Consider the following 19,804-nt stretch of genomic DNA (forward strand, 5'->3'; position numbering starts at 1 on the left):
GTGTATATCGTGTTGATTTAGCATGTTTCTGTTTCCTTGTGATCGTTGTCGGCCCACAGACAGTGATGAGGAGACTGAGCTGCGCTCCACTGGTACGAAACACTTGTTTCTCTCTCATCTCTCACTCATCCTGTCAGCCACTCATCTGTCCATCAATCTCTCTCCCTCAATCTTTCCATCACCTAATTACAAAACTCCATGTTTATTTCACATTTCATCAGCATGCTTATGTCACATTCTAAAGATTATGATGTTTGATTTGCTTTTAATTTTCATCATTATACATGAAGCTATTTATTGCATATTATAATTACATGCATTTGTTTTTCTTTCCATTTGTTAAAAAAAAAAAAATTTAAAGAATTTTTTTTATTGAAGTTGGTAAGGTTCTCCCAATAGCAAAAGAAAATAGTATTTTGCAGCTGTGTAAATAATTTATATGCTTGCAGCTGTGAGACAAAAACTGTTTAACTTGAAAAGGAGTGCTGAGAATTAGTCAGCTATTTAATGTTATTTTTGCTATAGTATAACAAGATGTTTTTTTAAAATAATTTTTACATGACGTAATATAAACAGAAGGTTTTATTTATCACTTGCCCATTTTTATCCTGATATATATTCTCCATCTCCTGGCCATGGTTTTCTAGCCCATTCTGTTTCCAGGGTTAGGGTTCGATCCTATGATTTTTCATCACAATGTGGGAACACCAGAACCAGTTTAATGACCAAGGGAAACAATCCTGTTTTCACTTGTTTGTTTGTTTGTTTGATTAATTAACACCTTATTAACAGCCAGGATCATTACCAATAAGTAGAACAGTTACCGGTATAACCTATTTACATTGAAATGGGAAGTAATTAGAAAGGGCAACAACCCAAAATTGCTTTTCTCCAAATCATGAAATTTTAATACACGGTTGAGATATGCTTTATATGAAGACTACATCTTATGACATTCAAACTTATGGTTGTACCCTGCCTTACTGGGACCACTTTGGGAGAAATTAGGCTCAATGCTACACCATGCTGTGCAATGGTGACTGAATTTGGCCGCTATCAGTCTGTGACATATAGACATACTACATGTATATGTACTAATGTTTTTTGTGATAAAGAGTCTTACATAGCACACCATATTACTATTGCATAGTCAGGATTCAACCTAGAAAACAAGGGAAATAAGTATGACTTACAGTAGGATTAATGGTAAAAGAAAACCTTAATGTAAAAGTAGTCTGCAACAGAATTGTTGATTCGAAAGAAAATTGTCACAATAGAAAAGAGCATTTTCCTATAGGGGTTCTTGCTATATTTGCACATTCTCTCAGCCAGACTTTAATGTTTCATTTCCCAACATTCCTTGCACATTCTTTGGCTCATACCCAGCTCCAAATGGCAACTTTATATCAAGTCTGCTTTCATTTTGTGCTTTGGTAATTTCTTAAAATATGGCATACTCGTCATTAAAACATTCAATTTTCATGTAACAAGCACATATAGAAGTTCAACTATTTGGAATTTATGTTTAAAAATACAATTCATTGTCATTATCCCTACTAACAGAGTGTTGTGTTTTGTGAGATATTGAAATGTGTGGTGTTGTGGTGACATATCTATCGTCTATGTGTAGATAATGTATTAGAATGTTGTAGATATGACCCATGTACCTAAATAAATTATATGTGGCTAAATTATCTGATAAGATTTAGCAAATACCACCATTTTGAAGGCAAATATAGGGATAAATCATAAATTAAAACAAGTGATGTAAATCTTTATACATAAAACATTAGATATTTTGTGAGAAATGTTTACAGGTGAACCTCATTAACTTAAGCTGGTATCACTCAAATAACGTAGGCTGGCTTTATTTGTTATTCCAAAGCAAACTGTTTTCTCTATTTTTGACTAATAAGTTTTACTATGATGTTTACCTACGTTTAACTGTACATTTATTCTGTAATTTCATATAATAGAATTATCTATCCTTATTAGCAGGTATTGATAGTAACGTCTTCATTTCGTGAGTGACACATCATAATTTTCGCTTATGAAATAGTGACGTCAATTTATGCCTTCCCACAAGGGTAGATAACTCTGTTATATGCAAAGACAGAATAGCCCTAAGATAAGAAGTTAATGGTGAGCAACTTATGGTCCCTTTCCCATTGTAACCTCATTGTCATTAATTAATATCATAGTCCTTTTCTAATTTTAATCCATTTGTATTGTTCATGACATTGCATAATCGCAATTAGATTTCACATTTCATTAGGAAAACCTATTAATATTCACATGTAGAACATTAATGACATTTTTGTTTCCATTTTTGCCTCAACAGTTAGTGATAATTTCTTTGGTAAGCAGTTTATGGTTGGACTGTATTATTTCTTTTCTTAGCACTTTTTTCTGCATTTGATTGCTTCTCGTTAATCCTAATTATATATCTTCTTCATTTGGACACTGCTTTCTAAATTTCTTTGAGGCACATTAAAATCTAATAAAACTTTAGAACAAATTATTTGACAAAATAGATGTATAATGTTTTTGAAAGCAAGTGTCTTTATGAAGAGATTCTTCGATATTTGCATTTAAAAGAAATTGGGCTAATTTCCTTCTTACTGCATGGCCTGATTAAACAGTTTGTAGACTCGGCATTTCCAACATGTTCACTCAAGCAGAACCTGTTATTCCATCGAAGTGTGATGGTTGTGTTTTATCACATCAATCAATAGGTCCCTATGTTGAAAAAAATAACAGAAATAAAAAAAAATATTGGATGGTAGATATGAGAGAATAAGATCAGTTTGTTTCAATTTAAGAAATTGAAGAACAACATTGGTTAAATTAAGTAGTTTGTGGTTCTGCTATGAAGATAAAGCAAAATTAATGAAGGAAAAGAACCAACCTATAAAATTGACTCCGCATTTTCATCGTTAACTTTACAAAGAGAACATGTTGGCTTTAGCTGACGTCGAAGGCTGTAATTGTTTTTGGCCCACACTGTCATACATTGTTGTCACAACATTCCAACAGTCCAAATCTGGCAGCACTGCCAGTCACTTCACACCAGCACTATGTAAAAACATTTGTGTTTTGGGTAACAATAGATGCTACAATACAATCATTGTCTTATGTAATGCTATTTCTGTCTTGACTGATTCTATCAATTTCGCTGACAGTGCTGGCACAAGGCATGAAATTCAATAATAGAATGTGCCACAGATGAGTAATTTGGTTCAAAATTCTTCTACATTGTTTTTGCAATCTTTGAATTTTCATAGATTTTATCAACATGAAATTTTTCTAAAGAATGTTAGCTGTAAAAATTCAATATTTCATGGAATTCTGTTTGCAAAGAGTGAACTCAATATTAGAATAATACATTTTGTGAAGAATAAAGAAGAATGAGACTGTCTCAACTGAGGGTGGACTGTGGCCCTTCTTTGCACCACATTTACACACCATGCAATCACCAGATCTTTTGTCCAAAAGAAACTCCATATATTATTCAAAAAAGAAGAAAAAAAGACTTCTTCAAAGAACCCGGCAGAAGGCAATGAGATTTGGGTGCAATGTTATGGAATGTTATCTAATGGCGTTATTGTAGTGATTTATATTGTTTTACTTTGCCCAAGCTTATTTTGATATCGGTACTTCACATTGATTTGCCTGTAGTGGAGCAACAGAATTGTTTAATGTTGTGTGTACATGTGATGGCTTTAGTAGTTCACAAGAACTGGGAACTTGGCTTGACATGGCATGAAAACACCCTCCACCCCAATTCTTCTCCATCTCATTATAAAAGTATAAAAACAAAGCCTAGCATCTTACTTGTTTCCCCTATATATGTGTATTAGTAGTTAGAGTTGAGAATGTAGATGGGAAGTTAGATAGGGGGGTTGGTTCTTAACAAATATATGTGCATGTTCTGTTAGGTTATGGAATTGTGTACATGTACTCAATTAGTTATATCATGAAGAATACAGTAAAATTTATTTACAATATTGATTAGTATCAATAAAGGTACCATCTAAATGCATGGCATAAAGTTACTCACATTTTGATAGTTGTAATCACATATAGCATGCTGTATCTGAGTACCTAGTCATTTGTCATTTTTGAGAGTAAAATAATAGACAAAGGTAATTTTGTATCTTGGTATGTGTTCAATATCTCTATGTTATTAGATGTCCATGTGATAGAAATTAATTAGAAATCCCTTCATCCAATATATTTTAACATTTACTGGTCAACTCCCTCTGTACATTTTGCTCTGTACCACAAATAGACAGACTCATTTCTCCTGTTGACATTAGTGTATTTGAATTAGTTTCAGTAATATTTCATCAAAGTGTTCCATGTAACTTTTATATCGGTTTCTATAATTAGGTTCTCTTCACTTGCTGTTTATGTCTGAGTCAATTGCCTTTCTGCAGACATGCACTCTCAAGGAATATGGTTGTTCAAGTTTTAAATAGCTATACCCTACAGTGCCATAGTCCCTGCCAATCCTAGCCAATTTTCTTTTCAGTTTCTTTTGAGTTAAAAATGTTAATTATGTTGCTTTTGAGATTTGTTGTAAATGTTAATATCTACCATGTGTTATAGGATTATATGACAATTGAAATTTAAATCTTGTAGCTATGCTGTAGCTACATATCTTTGACAGCTAGCGAGCTACAGGTCCGTGACAGCTAGATAGCTAAACTTTTGTGACAGTTAGCTAGATAAACATTTGTGACTGTTAGCTAGCTTTATAGATCTGTGACAGCTAGCTAGCTAGCTAAACACATGTGACAGATAGCTTACTAAATATCTGACAGCTAGTTAGCTGGCTAAACACATGTGATAGATAGCTTACTAAATATCTGACAGCTAGTTAGCTAGCTAAACACATGTGACAGATAGCTTACTAAATATCTGACAGCTAGTTAGCTAGCTTAACATCTTTGACAGTTAGCTTACTAAATATCTGACACCTAGTTAGCTAGCTAAACATCATTGACAGCTAGCTAACTAAACAATTGTGATAACTAACTAACTAAACATCTGTGACAGCTAACTAGCTAAACAATTGTGATAACCAACTAGCTAAACATCTGTGACAGCTAACTAGCTAAACAATTGTGACAGCTAACTAGTTAAACATCTGTGACAGCTAACTAGCTAAACATCTGTGACAGCTAACTAGCTAAACATCTGTGACAGCTAACTACATGTAGCTAAACATCTGTGACAGCTAACGAGCTAAGAAGGTCTATATTACAATGAGCTTTAAATCTTTGACAGCTAGCTGGTTACAATGGATCTGATCTGACAAACTAGCTACAGATTTGCAGTGTAATTCGCTACAAATGTGTGACAATGAGCCAGCTAGCTACTGATTTGTAATGTAATTAGCTACAAATGTGTGACAGTGAGCCAGCTAGCTAGATTTGTAGTGTAATTAGCTACAAATGTGTGACAATGAGCCAGCTAGCTACAGATTTATAGTGTAATTAGCTACAAATGTGTGACAATGAGCCAGCTAGCTACAGATTTGTAGTGTAATTAGCTACAAATGTGTGACAGTGAGCTACAAATGTGTGACAGTGAGCCAGCTAGCTACAGATCTGATACAGACTGCTAGCCATGGACTTGTAATTGTAGCTAGCTATGGCCTTCTGAACTGAAAAGCTGTTAAATGTTGTTGTAGAAGAAGTGTCACCAACAGCATGCTTGTGATTAATGTCGTTGTGTTTTGTCTTTCTGTAATTTCAGTTGAATGTGTAACACAAAATTTATCTGTTCTTTAAAAAGATATTAATGGAAATGCCTCTTCACAATACTGATGACAATTTCAACCATGCTCCTGTCTGATCGTGATTTATGTTCTTCATTTAATTAGACGAAAAAAATATTCTACTACAGTATTCTAAAAAATCTCTATTCATTGAAATTAATTTAATTTTGTTCTTTATTGTGTAACAATATTAACTGTACTTTTAAATTTTGTTGAGTAAATCTCGACATCAATTTAATCTGAATTATAGAGTTCTGTGTAATGAATGTGTTTATTGCGTTACAAGTGGGTTTTTTACAGCGTTATGGATGTGGAGAGATCATTTATTACTTTGTGTGTTGTAGGGATGGGAAAAGAGCTGGAAAACCTTATCTTGGAGAACACTGAACTCCTGGAGACAAAGTTAGTATCTTGGTCACAATTTGTTATGGTAATAAAACTTGAAAACCTTATTAAATTAAAGTTATGCAGTTAAGTGATCATTAATTTTATGCTATGAGATATTTTCATTTGTCTCTACAAGGAAAATAAAATGCCAACATTTAATCTAAGATAAGTTTATCATTGATCCAACAGAGATTGATTGTCTTATTCTTGAGCCTTTTGGAGATTTATGGGCTTATTAATTTTTAGCTCACCTGGCCCGAAGGGCCAGTGAGCTTATGTCATGGCGCGGCGTCCGTCGTCCGTCCGTCCGTCCGTCCGTCCGTCCGTCCGTCCGTCCGTCCGTCCGTCCGTCCGTCCGTCCGTCGTCCGTCCGTCCGTCGTCCGTCCGTCAACATTTCCTTTAAATCGCTACTAGTCATAGAGTTCTGGATGGATTGTAACCAAATTTGGCCAGAAATATCCTTGGGGGAAGGGGAACAGAACTTGTATAAATTTTGGCTCTGACCCCCAGGGGGCAGGAGGGGCGGGGCCCAATAGGGGAAATAGAGGTAAATCCTATAAATCGCTACTTGTCCTAGAGTTCTGCATGGATTGTAACCAAATTTGGCCAGAAACATCCTTGGGGGAAGGGGAACAGAACTTGTATAAATTTTGGCTCTGACCCCTTTGGGGCAGGAGGAGCGGGGCCCAATAGGGGTAATAGAGGTAAATCCTATAAATCGCTACTTGTCCTAGAGTTCTGCATGGATTGTAACCAAATTTGGCCACAAACATCCTTGGGGGAAGGGGAACAGAACTTGTATAAATTTTGGCTCTGACCCCCCGGGGGCAGGAGGGGCGGGGCCCAATAGGGGTAATAGTGGTAAATCCTATAAATCGCTACTTGTCCTAGAGTTCTGCATGGATTGTAACCAAATTTGGCCACAAACATCCTTGGGGGAAGGGGAACAGAACTTGTATAAATTTTGGCTCTGACCCCCTGGGGGCAGGAGGGGCGGGGACCAATAGGGGTAATAGAGGTAAATCCTATAAATCGCTACTTGTCCTAGAGTTCTGCATGGATTGTAACCAAATTTGGCCAGAAACATCCTTGGGGGAAGGGGAACAGAACTGTATAAATTTTGGCTCTGACCCCCTGGGGGCAGGAGGGGCGGGGCCCAATAGGGGTAATAGAGGTAAATCCTATAAATCGCTACTTGTCCTAGAGTTCTGCATGGATTGTAAACCAAATTTGGCCAGAAAACATCCTTGGGGGAAGGGGAACAGAACTTGTATAAATTTTGGCTCTGACCCCCTTGGGGCAGGAGGAGCGGGGCCCAATAGGGGTAATAGAGGTAAATCCTATAAATCGCTACTTGTCCTAGAGTTCTGCATGGATTGTAACCAAATTTGGCCAGAAAACATCCTTGGGGAAGGGGAACAGAACTTGTATAAATTTTGGCTCTGACCCCCTGGGGGCAGGAGGGGCGGGGACCAATAGGGGTAATAGAGGTAAATCCTATAAATCGCTACTTGTCTTAGAGTTCTGCATGGATTGTAACCAAATTTGGCCACAAACATCGTTGGGGGAAGGGGAACAGAACTTGTATAAATTTTGGCTCTGACCCCCAGGGGGCAGGAGGGGTGGGCCCAATAGGGGTAATAGAGGTAAATCCTATAAATCGCTACTTGTCCTATAGTTCTGCATGGATTGTAACCAAATTTGGCCAGAAACATCCTTGGGGGAAGGGGAACAGAACTTGTATAAATTTTGGCTCTGACCCCCAGGGGGCAGGTGGAGCGGGGCCCAATAGGGGTAATAGAGGTAAATCCTATAAATCGCTACTTGTCCTAGAGTTCTGCATGGATTGTGACCAAATTTGGTCAGAAACATCCTTGGGGGAAGGGGAACAGAACTTGTATAAATTTTGGCTCTGACCCCCTTGGGGCAGGAGGAGCGGGGCCCAATAGGGGTAATAGAGGTAAATCCTATAAATCGCTACTTGTCTTAGAGTTCTGCATGGATTGTAACCAAATTTGGCCAGAAACATCCTTGGGGGAAGGGGAACAGAACTTGTATAAATTTTGGTCTGACCCCCTGGGGGCAGGAGGGGCGGGGCCCAATAGGGGTAATAGAGGTTAATCCTATAAATCGCTACTTGTCCTAGAGTTCTGCATGGATTGTAACCAAATTTGGCCAGAAACATCCTTGGGGGAAGGGGAACAGAAGTTGTATAAATTTTGGCTCTGACCCCCTTGGGGCAGGAGGAGCGGGGCCCAATAGGGGTAATAGAGGTAAATCCTATAATTCGCTACTTGTCTTAGAGTTCTGCATGGATTGTAACCAAATGTGGCCGGAAACATCCTTGGGGGAAGGGGAACAGAACTTGTATAAATTTTGGCTCTGACCCCCAGGGGGCAGGAGGGGCGGGGCCCAATAGGGGTAATAGAGGTAAATCCTATAAATCGCTACTTGTCCTAGAGTTCTCTATGGATTTGACCAAATTTGGCCAGAAACATCCTTGGGGGAAGGGGAACAGAACTTGTATAAATTTTGGCTCTGACCTCTCGGGGGCAGGAGGGGTGGGCCCAATAGGGGTAATAGAGGTAAATCCTATAAATTGCTACTTGTCCTAGAGTTCTGCATGGATTGTAACCAAATTTGGCCAAAACATCCTTGGGGGAAGGGGAACAGAACTTGTATAAATTTTGGCTCTGACCCCCTGGGGGCAGGAGGGGCTGGGCCCAATAGGGGTAATAGAGGTAAATCCTATAAATCGCTACTTGTCCTAGAGTTCTCTATGGATTTGACCAAATTTGGCCAGAAACATCCTTGGGGGAAGGGGAACAGAACTTGTATAAATTTTGGCTCTGACCTCTCGGGGGCAGGAGGGGTGGGCCCAATAGGGGTAATAGAGGTAAATCCTATAAATCGCTACTTGTCCTAGAGTTCTGCATGGATTGTAACCAAATTTGGCCACAAACATCCTTGGGGGAAGAGGAACAGAACTTGTATAAATTTTGGCTCTGACCCCCTGGGGGCAGGAGGGGCTGGGCCCAATAGGGGTAATAGAGGTTAATCCTATAAATCGCTACTTGTCCTAGAGTTCTGCATGGATTGTAACCAAATTTGGCCAGAAACATCCTTGGGGGAAGGGGAACAGAACTTGTATAAATTTTGGCTCTGACCCCCTGGGGGCAGGAGGGGCTGGGCCCAATAGGGGTAATAGAGGTAAATCCTATAAATCGCTACTTGTCCTAGAGTTCTCTATGGATTTGACCAAATTTGGCCAGAAACATCCTTGGGGGAAGGGGAACAGAACTTGTATAAATTTTGGCTCTGACCTCTCGGGGGCAGGAGGGGTGGGCCCAATAGGGGTAATAGAGGTAAATCCTATAAATCGCTACTTGTCCTAGAGTTCTGCATGGATTGTAACCAAATTTGGCCAAAACATCCTTGGGGAAGGGGAACAGAACTTGTATAAATTTTGGCTCTGACCCCCTGGGGGCAGGAGGGGCTGGGCCCAATAGGGGTAATAGAGGTAAATCCTATAAATCGCTACTTGTCCTAGAGTTCTGCATGGATTGTAACCAAATTTGGCCAGAAACATCCTTGGGGGAAGGGGAACAGAACTTGTATAAATTTTGGCTCTGACCCCCTTGGGGCAGGAGAGGCGGGGCCCAATAGGGGAAATAGAGGTAAATCCTATAAATCGCTACTTGTCCTAGAGTTCTGCATGGATTGTAACCAAATTTGGCCACAAACATCCTTGGGGGAAGGGGAACAGAACTTGTATAAATTTTGGCTCTGACCCCCAGGGGGCAGGAGGGATGGGGCCCAATTGGGGAAATAGAGGTAAATCCTATAAATTGCTACTTGTCCTAGAGTTCTGCATGGATTGTAACCAAATTTGGCCAGAAACATCCTTGGGGGAAGGGGAACAGAACTTGTATAAATTTTGGCTCTGACCCCCCGGGGGCAGGAAGGGCGGGGCCCAATAGGGGAAATAGAGGTAAATCCTAAAAAATTCTACTTGTCTTAGAGTTCTGCATGGATTGTAACCAAATTTGGCCAGAAACATCCTTGGGGTTAACAGAATTCGTATAAATTTTGGCTTTGACCCCCCTGGAGGAGAAAGAGTGGGGCCCAATAGGGGAATAAGAGGTAAATATCCAAATTTCTTCAGAAAAGAAACAATGAACTTATATTCAGAACATTACTTGGCATTACAAACCAGGTGAGCGATACAGGATTTATGGGCTTATTAATTTTTTTCAGATTATTGAACTTATTGACCTTTTAGAATTGAGTGGCTCATTAATTGGCTTATTAATGAGCCTTTTGAGTGAATGAGCTAATTTAATTGAGCCTTTTGAGTGGATGAGCTAATTTAATTGAGCCTTTTGAGTGGATGAGCTAATTTGATTGAGCCTTTTGAGTGGATGAGCTGATTTAATTGAGCCTTTTGAGTGGATGAAGCCTTTTGAGTGGATGAGCTAATTTAATTGAGCCTTTTGAGTGGATGAGCTAATTTAATTGAGCCTTTTGAGTGGATGAGCTAATTTGATTGAGCCTTTTGAGTGGATGAGCTGATTTAATTGAGCCTTTTGAGTGGATGAGCTGATTTGATTGAGCCTTTTGAGTGGATGAGCTAATTTAATTGAGCCTTTTGAGTGGATGAGCTAATTTAATTGAGCCTTTTGAGTGGATGGGCTGATTTAATTGAGCCTTTTGAGTGGATGAGCTGATTTGATTGAGCCTTTTGAGTGGATGAGCTAATTTAATTGAGCCTTTTGAGTGGATGAGCTAATTTAATTGAGCCTTTTGAGTGGATGAGCTAATTTAATTGAGCCTTTTGAGATTGATGGTCTTGTCATTGAGCTGAAGGGGATTGTTACTGTACTGAGCCTTTTGGGAGGTGAGACACTTCATCAGTATTGTGAAAAAGTTAAATCATTGATTTGTCTTTTTTTTCCAGAAATGCCTTGAACATCGTCAAAGATGATCTCATCGCTAAAGTTGATGAATTATCCAGGTAAAAAATAATTTCATATTTTGTCACGTGACATCTATAATTTAAAGGATTAAACTTTTTGATTTAGGAAAAAAAATCCATTTACTTCTTTGAAAATGTAGATCAAAATCAGTTTTAAAAAAACAGTTTGTACTTTTATTATATTCAGAAATATTAGAATGAAATACAACAAAAAAATCCAATGTAATTCGAAAATTTTTAAGGTAAAATTTTCAAAAATGAAAAAATAATTGAATAACCGTTAAAGAGGCAGAGATTGATATTAAAGTTTAATGTATTTTAAACAGTGAACAAGAGATTCTGCGTGAAGAAATCACATCACTCCAAGCTGTGAAGACGAAGCTACAGGGCAGAATCAAGGACTTAGAAGATGATCTCAAGAAAACCAAAGAGGAGTTGGAGAAGAAAACGTCGGGAAACAAAGACGAAGAAGAGGTGGGTATAGTGGTGTACAAGTGATGTACAAGTGGTGTACAAGTGGCGTACAAGTGGTGTACAAGGGGGGTACAAGTGGCGTACAAGGGGTGTACAAGTGGTGTACAAGGGGGGTACAAGTGGTGTACGAGGGGTGTACAAGTGGCGTACAAGTGGTGTGCAAGTGGCGTACAAGGGGTGTATAAGTGGCGTACAAGGGGTGTACAAGTGGTGTACAAGTGATGTACAAGTGGTGTACAAGTGGTGTGCAAGTGGTGTACAAGTGGCGTACAAGTGGTGTGCAAGTTGTGTACAAGGAGTGTACAAGTGGTGTACAAGTGGCGTACAAGTGGTGTACAAGGGGTGTACAAGTGGTGTACAAGTGGTGTACAAGTGGCGTACAAGGGGTGTACAAGTGGTGTACAAGTGGTGTACAAGTGGCGTACAAGGGTGTACAAGTGGTGTACAAGTGGCGTGCAAGTGGTGTACAAGTGGTGTACAAGGGGGTACAGTGGTGTACAAGGGTGTACAAGGGGTGTGCAAGTTGTGTACAAGGAGCGTACAAGTGGTGTGCAAGTGGTGTACAAGTGGTGTACAAGGGGGGTACAAGTGGTGTACAAGGAGTGTACAAGTGGTGTACAAGTGATGTACAAGGGGTGTACAAGTGATGTATAAGTTATGTACAAGGGGTGTACAAGTGGTGTACAAGGAGTGTACAAGGGGTGTGCAAGTGGTGTACAAGTGGTGTACAAGTGGTGACTGTCATTAAATAACTTACATTAGGCTAACTTCACACAAAAACATATACATAGTGACTAACACACTGTCATCTCTCATACAAATATTATACTGAAGCTTACATCACATCCCTGGACAAGGGAGACTTTTCTAACAAAATAAAACCAATCTATAAAAGGGTATGAACATATGATATGATTTGGTTTGGTTTGTTTGTCCCTCTAAGGACATTCTAGGTTTAAGAGTTTGAGGAAACTGGAGTACTAGGATAAAAACACTGACCTTCAGTCAGTACCTGGCAACTACACAACATGGGTTTCAAACTCATAAATCCAAGGTGAAGGGTTTGTCAAATGTAGTTGGGGAGTATGATAGAGTGATATGATAACTAAGAAACTAACTTGCTATTTCAATCATCTCGATATTACCTACAGAGACATTAAACTGTGTAATGATGAACTCCTACTCAAAGGATTATAATAATTATAGTTTTTGAATATGAAGTGGATTTGCAGTTAAAAACAAAAGGTGTCTGCCATTTTCCACTGAAAAATTTCTCTGATCAACAGGATGATGTACCTATGGCCCAGAGGAAGAGGTTCACACGTGTGGAGATGGCCCGTGTCCTTATGGAACGGAACCAGTACAAGGAGAGACTGATGGAGCTACAGGAGGCTGTCCGCTGGACAGAGATGATCAGAGCATCGCGGGAACATCCAGAGGCTAACACCACACCCAGCAAACAGAAAAAGTCGTCCATCTGGAACTTGTAAGTACCTACATGTTGTATATGTGTAATCTAGAAGACATGGTTATCTATCAGAAATTCTGATTGATTCCCCTGAAAATACGTGGTTATCTATCAGAAATTCTGATTGGTTGATCACTGATTGGTTGATGAAGGAAATGCATGTTGTCATAACTGCTTTTCTTTCTAGAAAAAATTATTTCATTTTTGAAATTGTTTTGTCTTTTAGCATTGACAACAAAGTTTGACTTTGTGAATAAAAGGTTCAGTCAATGAAATGAGTAAACAAAATTTTAAAAGTAAATATATAAACCATTGTTTAATAGGAAAAGAAATCTTCATCACCATAATTTGTGAATCCTTTCCATTTTGTTTATCCAGTATGTAATATTTCTGATGTGATATTTTATTTGTATATGCTGTTGTGCTTGCTGACAGTATGAATATTTGAGTCGCTTGAAAATACCCCAGTATGCAGAAACTTTAGTGTAATAGTATATAAGATAACAAGAATTGATGACTAATTCAGCATGATATTTAGTCAGTATCAGTATGTAGAAGATGACATCACTTGTGCAACAAAATGTCTTGGTGGAACAAAAAATCCTTTTCTTTGCTTTAAATAAATGAATTCTGGTGCCATGGGAGGTTTTAATTTTGTCCTACAAGTGGTGTACCTAGATTATAGTGTTGCATCTTTAACTAGACATTATTTTATGATTTGTTACCTGTGTTGTGTAGCTCTACCGTGATGCTTATTAGATTGAAGCGTAAAACTGTATGTTGTACTTTATCTTTCTATATATTTAGTATTGTATCATGTCAGATTTCACTAAGAACCCTATTCGATTTTAACTCATAACCTTATTAAACTTTTCTGTGAAATGAATTGTATATCAGACATCTTGTACTTTTACCAAAATTTAGATTTTGACTTAAATTTCCATAAAATGTAATGAAATGTTACCATTAAAAATCAGACATGATAAAATATTGAAAGATTTTCTCCCATACCTATTTTGTTGAAAAACTAAATATAAAAAATTTGCATATTCTTTATTAGATATTCCAAGGCAGATATGGCAATGAATGTTTGATTTAAATGTTTCCATCATATGGTAGGGGAGAATAGTTTCTCTTTGAAATCTTTTAATATTTTCTCCACATATATAGCATCAGTAACCCAAAATCTCTGAAATGAGATATTGGATTGTTTTTCATCTCTTTTAGATAGTGGACACTTTTATTTCTAGAATGTTGCTACTCAATTGTAACATGCCATGTATACATTAACAGTATTTCTGTAATTGTTTCAGTTTTGGTAACCTTGTCGCACCCTCCCCAGAACCGACTCCGACAAAACGCAAGAGCGATTCTAAAACACAAATTATCTGACTGAAAAATACTATCTAAAAGTGCCTGTAATGCTTCCAAGTTACAAACACGTCCATAATGATATTTATTTTCTATATACCTCAGTTCTTTATGTGGCATTTCTCTATAGAATCTATTAGGTAGAACAGGAATGCGAGGAAGAGGAGGTGTGCGAGGTTTGATGGGAAATATTTTTTATGTAACATGTGATCTCATTGGTTGTCTGTGATGGTCCAGTTGTTGAAGTTCCTTTAATGGTTGTTAAATGGTTTTAGTTATCAGTTTCAGCATTATGCAGTTGTATGTTATTTGTTTATATCATTTAAAACATTGAGTACCAGTGTATTTGTAAACACTCCTGTTTAGTTACGAAATCCATTTGAATTACAGTAATGGTGAAAGACTTTATATTTTTCACTGTAATTTCTGTGTCAAATTTTAAAGTGTGAGTTTGATTACTGATTGTTGAGTTGATATCATATCATATTCAGATAGTTCCAAAATCTGTTCAATTAAAACATTAACGAAAACTATTTCAATCATTGATTCAACTTAGCAGACTTGTGAATATAACTGAACTGAGTAAATGTAAAGTAACTGAACTGAAAGTATGAATGTGTGATTTTTACAGTCTGAACTTTATGGAGGTAATATGACATAAAAGGAATGATATTATTTTAGTTGTTAATTGGTTAGTTTTTCCTAAAAAATGAATTTTACAATTTTGTAAAAATATTTAACAACACAGGGTTTAAATATTTTTATACTAAAAAAAATTATTTATTTTACTCTATAATGAACTTCATCATTTTATACAGAAATTTTATTATACATTTATAGTAGACTTAAATCTGTACATTATTGCTCAAACCAGCAGATAGTGCTAACCTAGTTTGTAGAACCACTAATGAATCAAATGGTTCAACGTAATAACTGAACCGAACTGAAAGTTTTCCGTAGTTAAAGTATAGAAGAAGGGAGATAACTCACTTTACCAATTCAATTTCCAATTATCCAGATTAGAAAGTGTTTTGAATATTTGTGACATGAAATCAAAGATAATTTGATAAAAGACTACAATAGTTAAATGTTCACTCGAAATCCATTATGAGTTTGTGAAATTACATTCCAAAACTTTACTTCCACTGTCTAAAAAGTGCTCAAATCTTGGTGTAGTGTTTGTGGACTTACAACCAAGTAATGCCAATGGTAGACTTTTATTTATTATATTTATATTTTACAAAACAGTTTAACTAAACATGTCAATTATTTTAGAAGTAATTGAACAGTTTACTGTAAATATTGATAGTTAAAATGTTCATTAGACCTAAGCACAGCTTTAGAAGTTGATCCAACAATTTTTAAAATCCATTGAATATGTATTACACTCATCAGTATATAAGTCTAATGAATGAATGAATAGTTTTAGAGATGTCCAAAACCCTCACAACAGTACAAGGAATATATGAAATTGTTCAGCGTATTTTAGGTATACACTGAATATGTGAACAGTGTTAGGGAAAGCGATTATCCATCCAATAGTTTTAAATAATCATCCACATATTTTATACTGAATAGTTTAGAAACACATTGTCTGTATGCATAGTTTGAAAAATATTTATAAATATTATTGAATATATTGAAAATTCATTAGAATGTTTGTTATAATGGAAATGAAGAGAGGATGATTGAGGTAAGAGTTGGTATGTAATTGTGTGTTTGTGTTGGTAGCAGCTGAACCATAGACAACAATATCATAGATCTCATATAATGTTATACCTGAGAAATGGTCAGCTTTAAACTAATAAAGGTGCTTTGTCAAATAAAAAACTGAGGAAAAACTCTAAAATGGGGATCAATTCTTTTTCAGTTAAATCCAAATCTTGCTGGAATTGAAAATATCCTATTATGTATTAATAATTTTATTTTCCGAACCGGTGGTTAAATTTATTTTACCCATAATATCTTTTAGTTTTGTTTTTATGCCTGTAATCTATTCATGATAATATGTATTCTAATGCTTCGACAGTTAATTGTCTCATTTAGTCGCTATTTCAGATAGCATGTGTATGAAGCATGTGAAATTCATGGGTTGTCATGACAACCGTGTCGCTTGCATGTAGCTGCCATCTTGATCCTAGGATTGATCCCTATTGAGTTTTATTGTTTTGTGTTCTGTTTTAATTTGCTTGTTTGATGATTTATTTGTAAAAAAAAAGTTTTAATTGTACTTTATCAAAAAATAAGAAAAGCATGTAATAATTCTCAAAACACAACAATAAAAAATAATAAAAGAAATTCAAATTATTTTATTTTGTCTTTTTTCTTTGAAATCAATATGGATCAAAATGGCAGTTATTTTTTTGAAGAAAAAAACCATATAAAATGTCTCTAATACAAAATATATTTTTTAACTCCATTGTTTTTTTCCAGTTCTGGCATCTGCCATTTTGATTCCATATTTCATTTTGCAGCTTCTTAAGGATTTCCACGAAATACTTCCAGATTTAAAATTTTGATTAGCATTAGAAGATTCAGAAATGTACACACATTGAACTTGATACAAGGCATAAAGGAATACAGTACTTATTGTTTTAATTCTCATCATCATTTTCATCTACAGTGTAGAGCTGTAAATAGATTGTTACCCCAGAATTCTGCTGTATCATTTCAGCCATTGGAAGAGAAAACATTAAGTATTCCTCTATATTTTGTAGCATGATATGGTGCGATGGAGATCATTCAAAATCTCAACATCTCAAACAATGCAAGGATTTAATGACCAAAAATTGCTATCTGAAGAATGTTGGCTTAATTTCAAGTTAAGCATGTGAACTACAAACATCTTTTTATCAGTTCCTTTTTTTCCCTAGATGTTTCCTATCAATATTTCTTTTCAATTACTCTCACAAGACTTCTATAAACTAAGTTGTAATTCAGAAAAACTAAAATTTAAGCATGAAAATCCACCATAATTAATTAATTATCTGGAACTAGAAAAGAGTATATCAATCCAATTATTTTACAAATAATATTGACTCAATTTGTTTGTTTAAAATATAAAAGTTAAAACTAGATAGCGAGAAGAATCCAGGTGTATCTTCAAGTATGAACGAATAAAAGGTTTATCCACGTTTTGTAAGAGACTGTTGAGATATTTATGATTCCTGTCAGATATACCAACAATATTACAAAAATACTACTATATACAGTCACTGTACATTTTACACATATTAATCCAATTTTGATTTCTTTTCATTATTTTGTGAATCCATTTGTGTTTGTTTCCAAAAATAGGTCTGAATTTTCTAAGAAAGTGTCAAGGTATGTTTTTTTCTGATCGACTCTGGGGGTAAAAACTTCACTAACCAAATTACTAAAACAAAAATCATCAAAATCTACAGACGGTCCTAAGACTCCTTGGAATGAAACATCTTCACTCATTAGTCTCTTTTCATCTATCAATTTCAATTCTTGCAAGAGAGACTTGACTTTCTGAAACACAAAGTGACTGAAAGAGACCTATAATTAATGGTTTATGCTGAATTTTGATATTTTCCAAGTGTTTAGATGAAGTTTATTGCTTTATTACAAACCTATCCTAGACGCTAGATTAACATTTTGTAGACAATGAAAGCTTGTGCATTTGAACTATGAGCAAACAAAATCGGAAAGAGAAAAGTGAATTCCAAGCAACATGAAATAAATCTGATTTTGTTTTATCATAGTATCTAATGAACAAGATTTCACAAAAGCATTATAGGTACATACAGTATTTCTAGTTTAGTACTACATATATGTGTTCAAGTAAATAGAGTACAACACATGTAGTCTACATAGGAAAGGTGTATTGGAGATTTATATTTTATTCCTTTGTACAAGTTTCACAAGTTTGTAACTTCCAGTTATCATAGTGTTATCATCATGTTTAGACGTGGATAACAAAAGCTGATTAAGAATCGGGTCTTCTGTTTTATGTGAGATTCAACTGTAAAAGAGATATCATTAAGGCTTGCATACAAATCTAATGTAGCTGGCTTATTTAGGGAAGCCACTGTTCCCAGAAGACATTACTGACCTATAACTAGTATGTACATATATACCAATTCTTATATTAGGGTCCATAGGTTGGCTAAGTGAACTAAAGGGAAATAAAAATGACTCGGATCAAAATGTCAGTACCTGGTAATTGCCCACCAAGCAAGACATGAACACAAGACACAAAGGGAAGTAACTCCGTTAAATCATAATACTTTGAATACCTGATAATTGCCATATATAATAGAACACTGCATCATAATACTAGTTCCTGATATCTACCCCACAGAGAGGTAGAGGACTAGGGGTAGAGTGTCAGATACTCTTTAGGTTAGTCCATTGCAGTCCATCTGGTTCATCAATAGTGCCGTCACTGATGAGCATGGACTTTTTTCTCTTTATTTGACATACTCTTTCTCTTGTGTAACTTTAGAACTTGATATGTATCTGGAATAATAATACAGAAACAATAAATCTTCACTTCATAAACTTGACCTCATGAATTTTTAATACAGTGTATCACGAAAACTTTTACATATGTAAAGTCAAATATTGATGTCTACAAAATACTGAAAATGAGCTGGATAAAAACATCAGATAAGAAGTATACAAAGTTGTTTTGCTTAGCTTTTGTAGATTCCTCAGAAACCCTAGCACTGACAGCCACTTTGGTTGTTTAACATATCCCAGCTCAAAAATCCACATTTTTTATATCCCAGCTGAACCCACACTTTTCATTCAATACACTCCACAAAATAATCCTACGCTGAATATACAAATATTTGTGGTTTTGATGTTACTGTTTTGTATCCTTTAAACCACATGCATATAGTTTTCAAGCCTATCAGGGAGACATTTAACAGGTCTTTCAATAAATGAAAAGAGTTTGTCCATATTTGGCATGGACCTTGTGGAAGAAAAGGAAATCCTTGTATAAATGATGGATCTCTAACCCAACTCTCCTTATACCAGGCTCGAGACTATGTGCAGACCAAATAACGGAAATCAAGACTTCCTTCTAAGGAATCAAATATACTGCAGTTTCTAATGCAATCGTTTCCTGAGCATTAAAGGCCCTCTCAGTCTCTTGTTTACCTAAAACAAGATAGATACAGAAAATAAATGTTTCAAGCAAACTGTTTATGTCTCAGCTTTTCCAGTCTGTTTGATGGCTTTGAAGGAATGTGCAGTGTCAGCATGGTATGTCAGTCAAGCAACCTCAAATCTCTTACTTCAACATCTGCTATCAAATTCTTTTCAAATTATAAACTTTTCAACATACATATATATCATCAAGTAAAGCAA

General features: G+C 36.1%; 1 protein-coding gene across 22 annotated transcripts in view; it reads left to right on the forward strand.

Moving 5' to 3' along the window:
* LOC138327607 (C-Jun-amino-terminal kinase-interacting protein 4-like) overlaps positions 1–19,804 on the forward strand; it is an 83,870-nt gene that overhangs the window by 20,752 nt on the left and 43,314 nt on the right. For 12 of the 22 annotated variants that reach the window (XM_069273822.1, XM_069273821.1, XM_069273826.1 and 9 more), the window contains 7 exons: positions 60–92; positions 2,342–2,359; positions 6,130–6,187; positions 11,131–11,187; positions 11,475–11,622; positions 12,909–13,108; positions 17,759–17,785. In XM_069273822.1, coding sequence (XP_069129923.1) covers positions 60–92; positions 2,342–2,359; positions 6,130–6,187; positions 11,131–11,187; positions 11,475–11,622; positions 12,909–13,108; positions 17,759–17,785 — 541 coding nt within the window. Of the gene's footprint in view, positions 1–59; positions 93–2,341; positions 2,360–6,129; positions 6,188–11,130; positions 11,188–11,474; positions 11,623–12,908; positions 13,109–17,135; positions 17,154–17,758; positions 17,786–19,804 lie in introns of all 22 variants that reach the window. The other 10 variants (XM_069273838.1, XM_069273844.1, XM_069273823.1 and 7 more) reach the window with 6 other exon arrangements.

This window comes from Argopecten irradians, chromosome 7 (assembly GCF_041381155.1).
Source record: "Argopecten irradians isolate NY chromosome 7, Ai_NY, whole genome shotgun sequence".
NCBI lineage: Eukaryota > Metazoa > Mollusca > Bivalvia > Pectinida > Pectinidae > Argopecten > Argopecten irradians.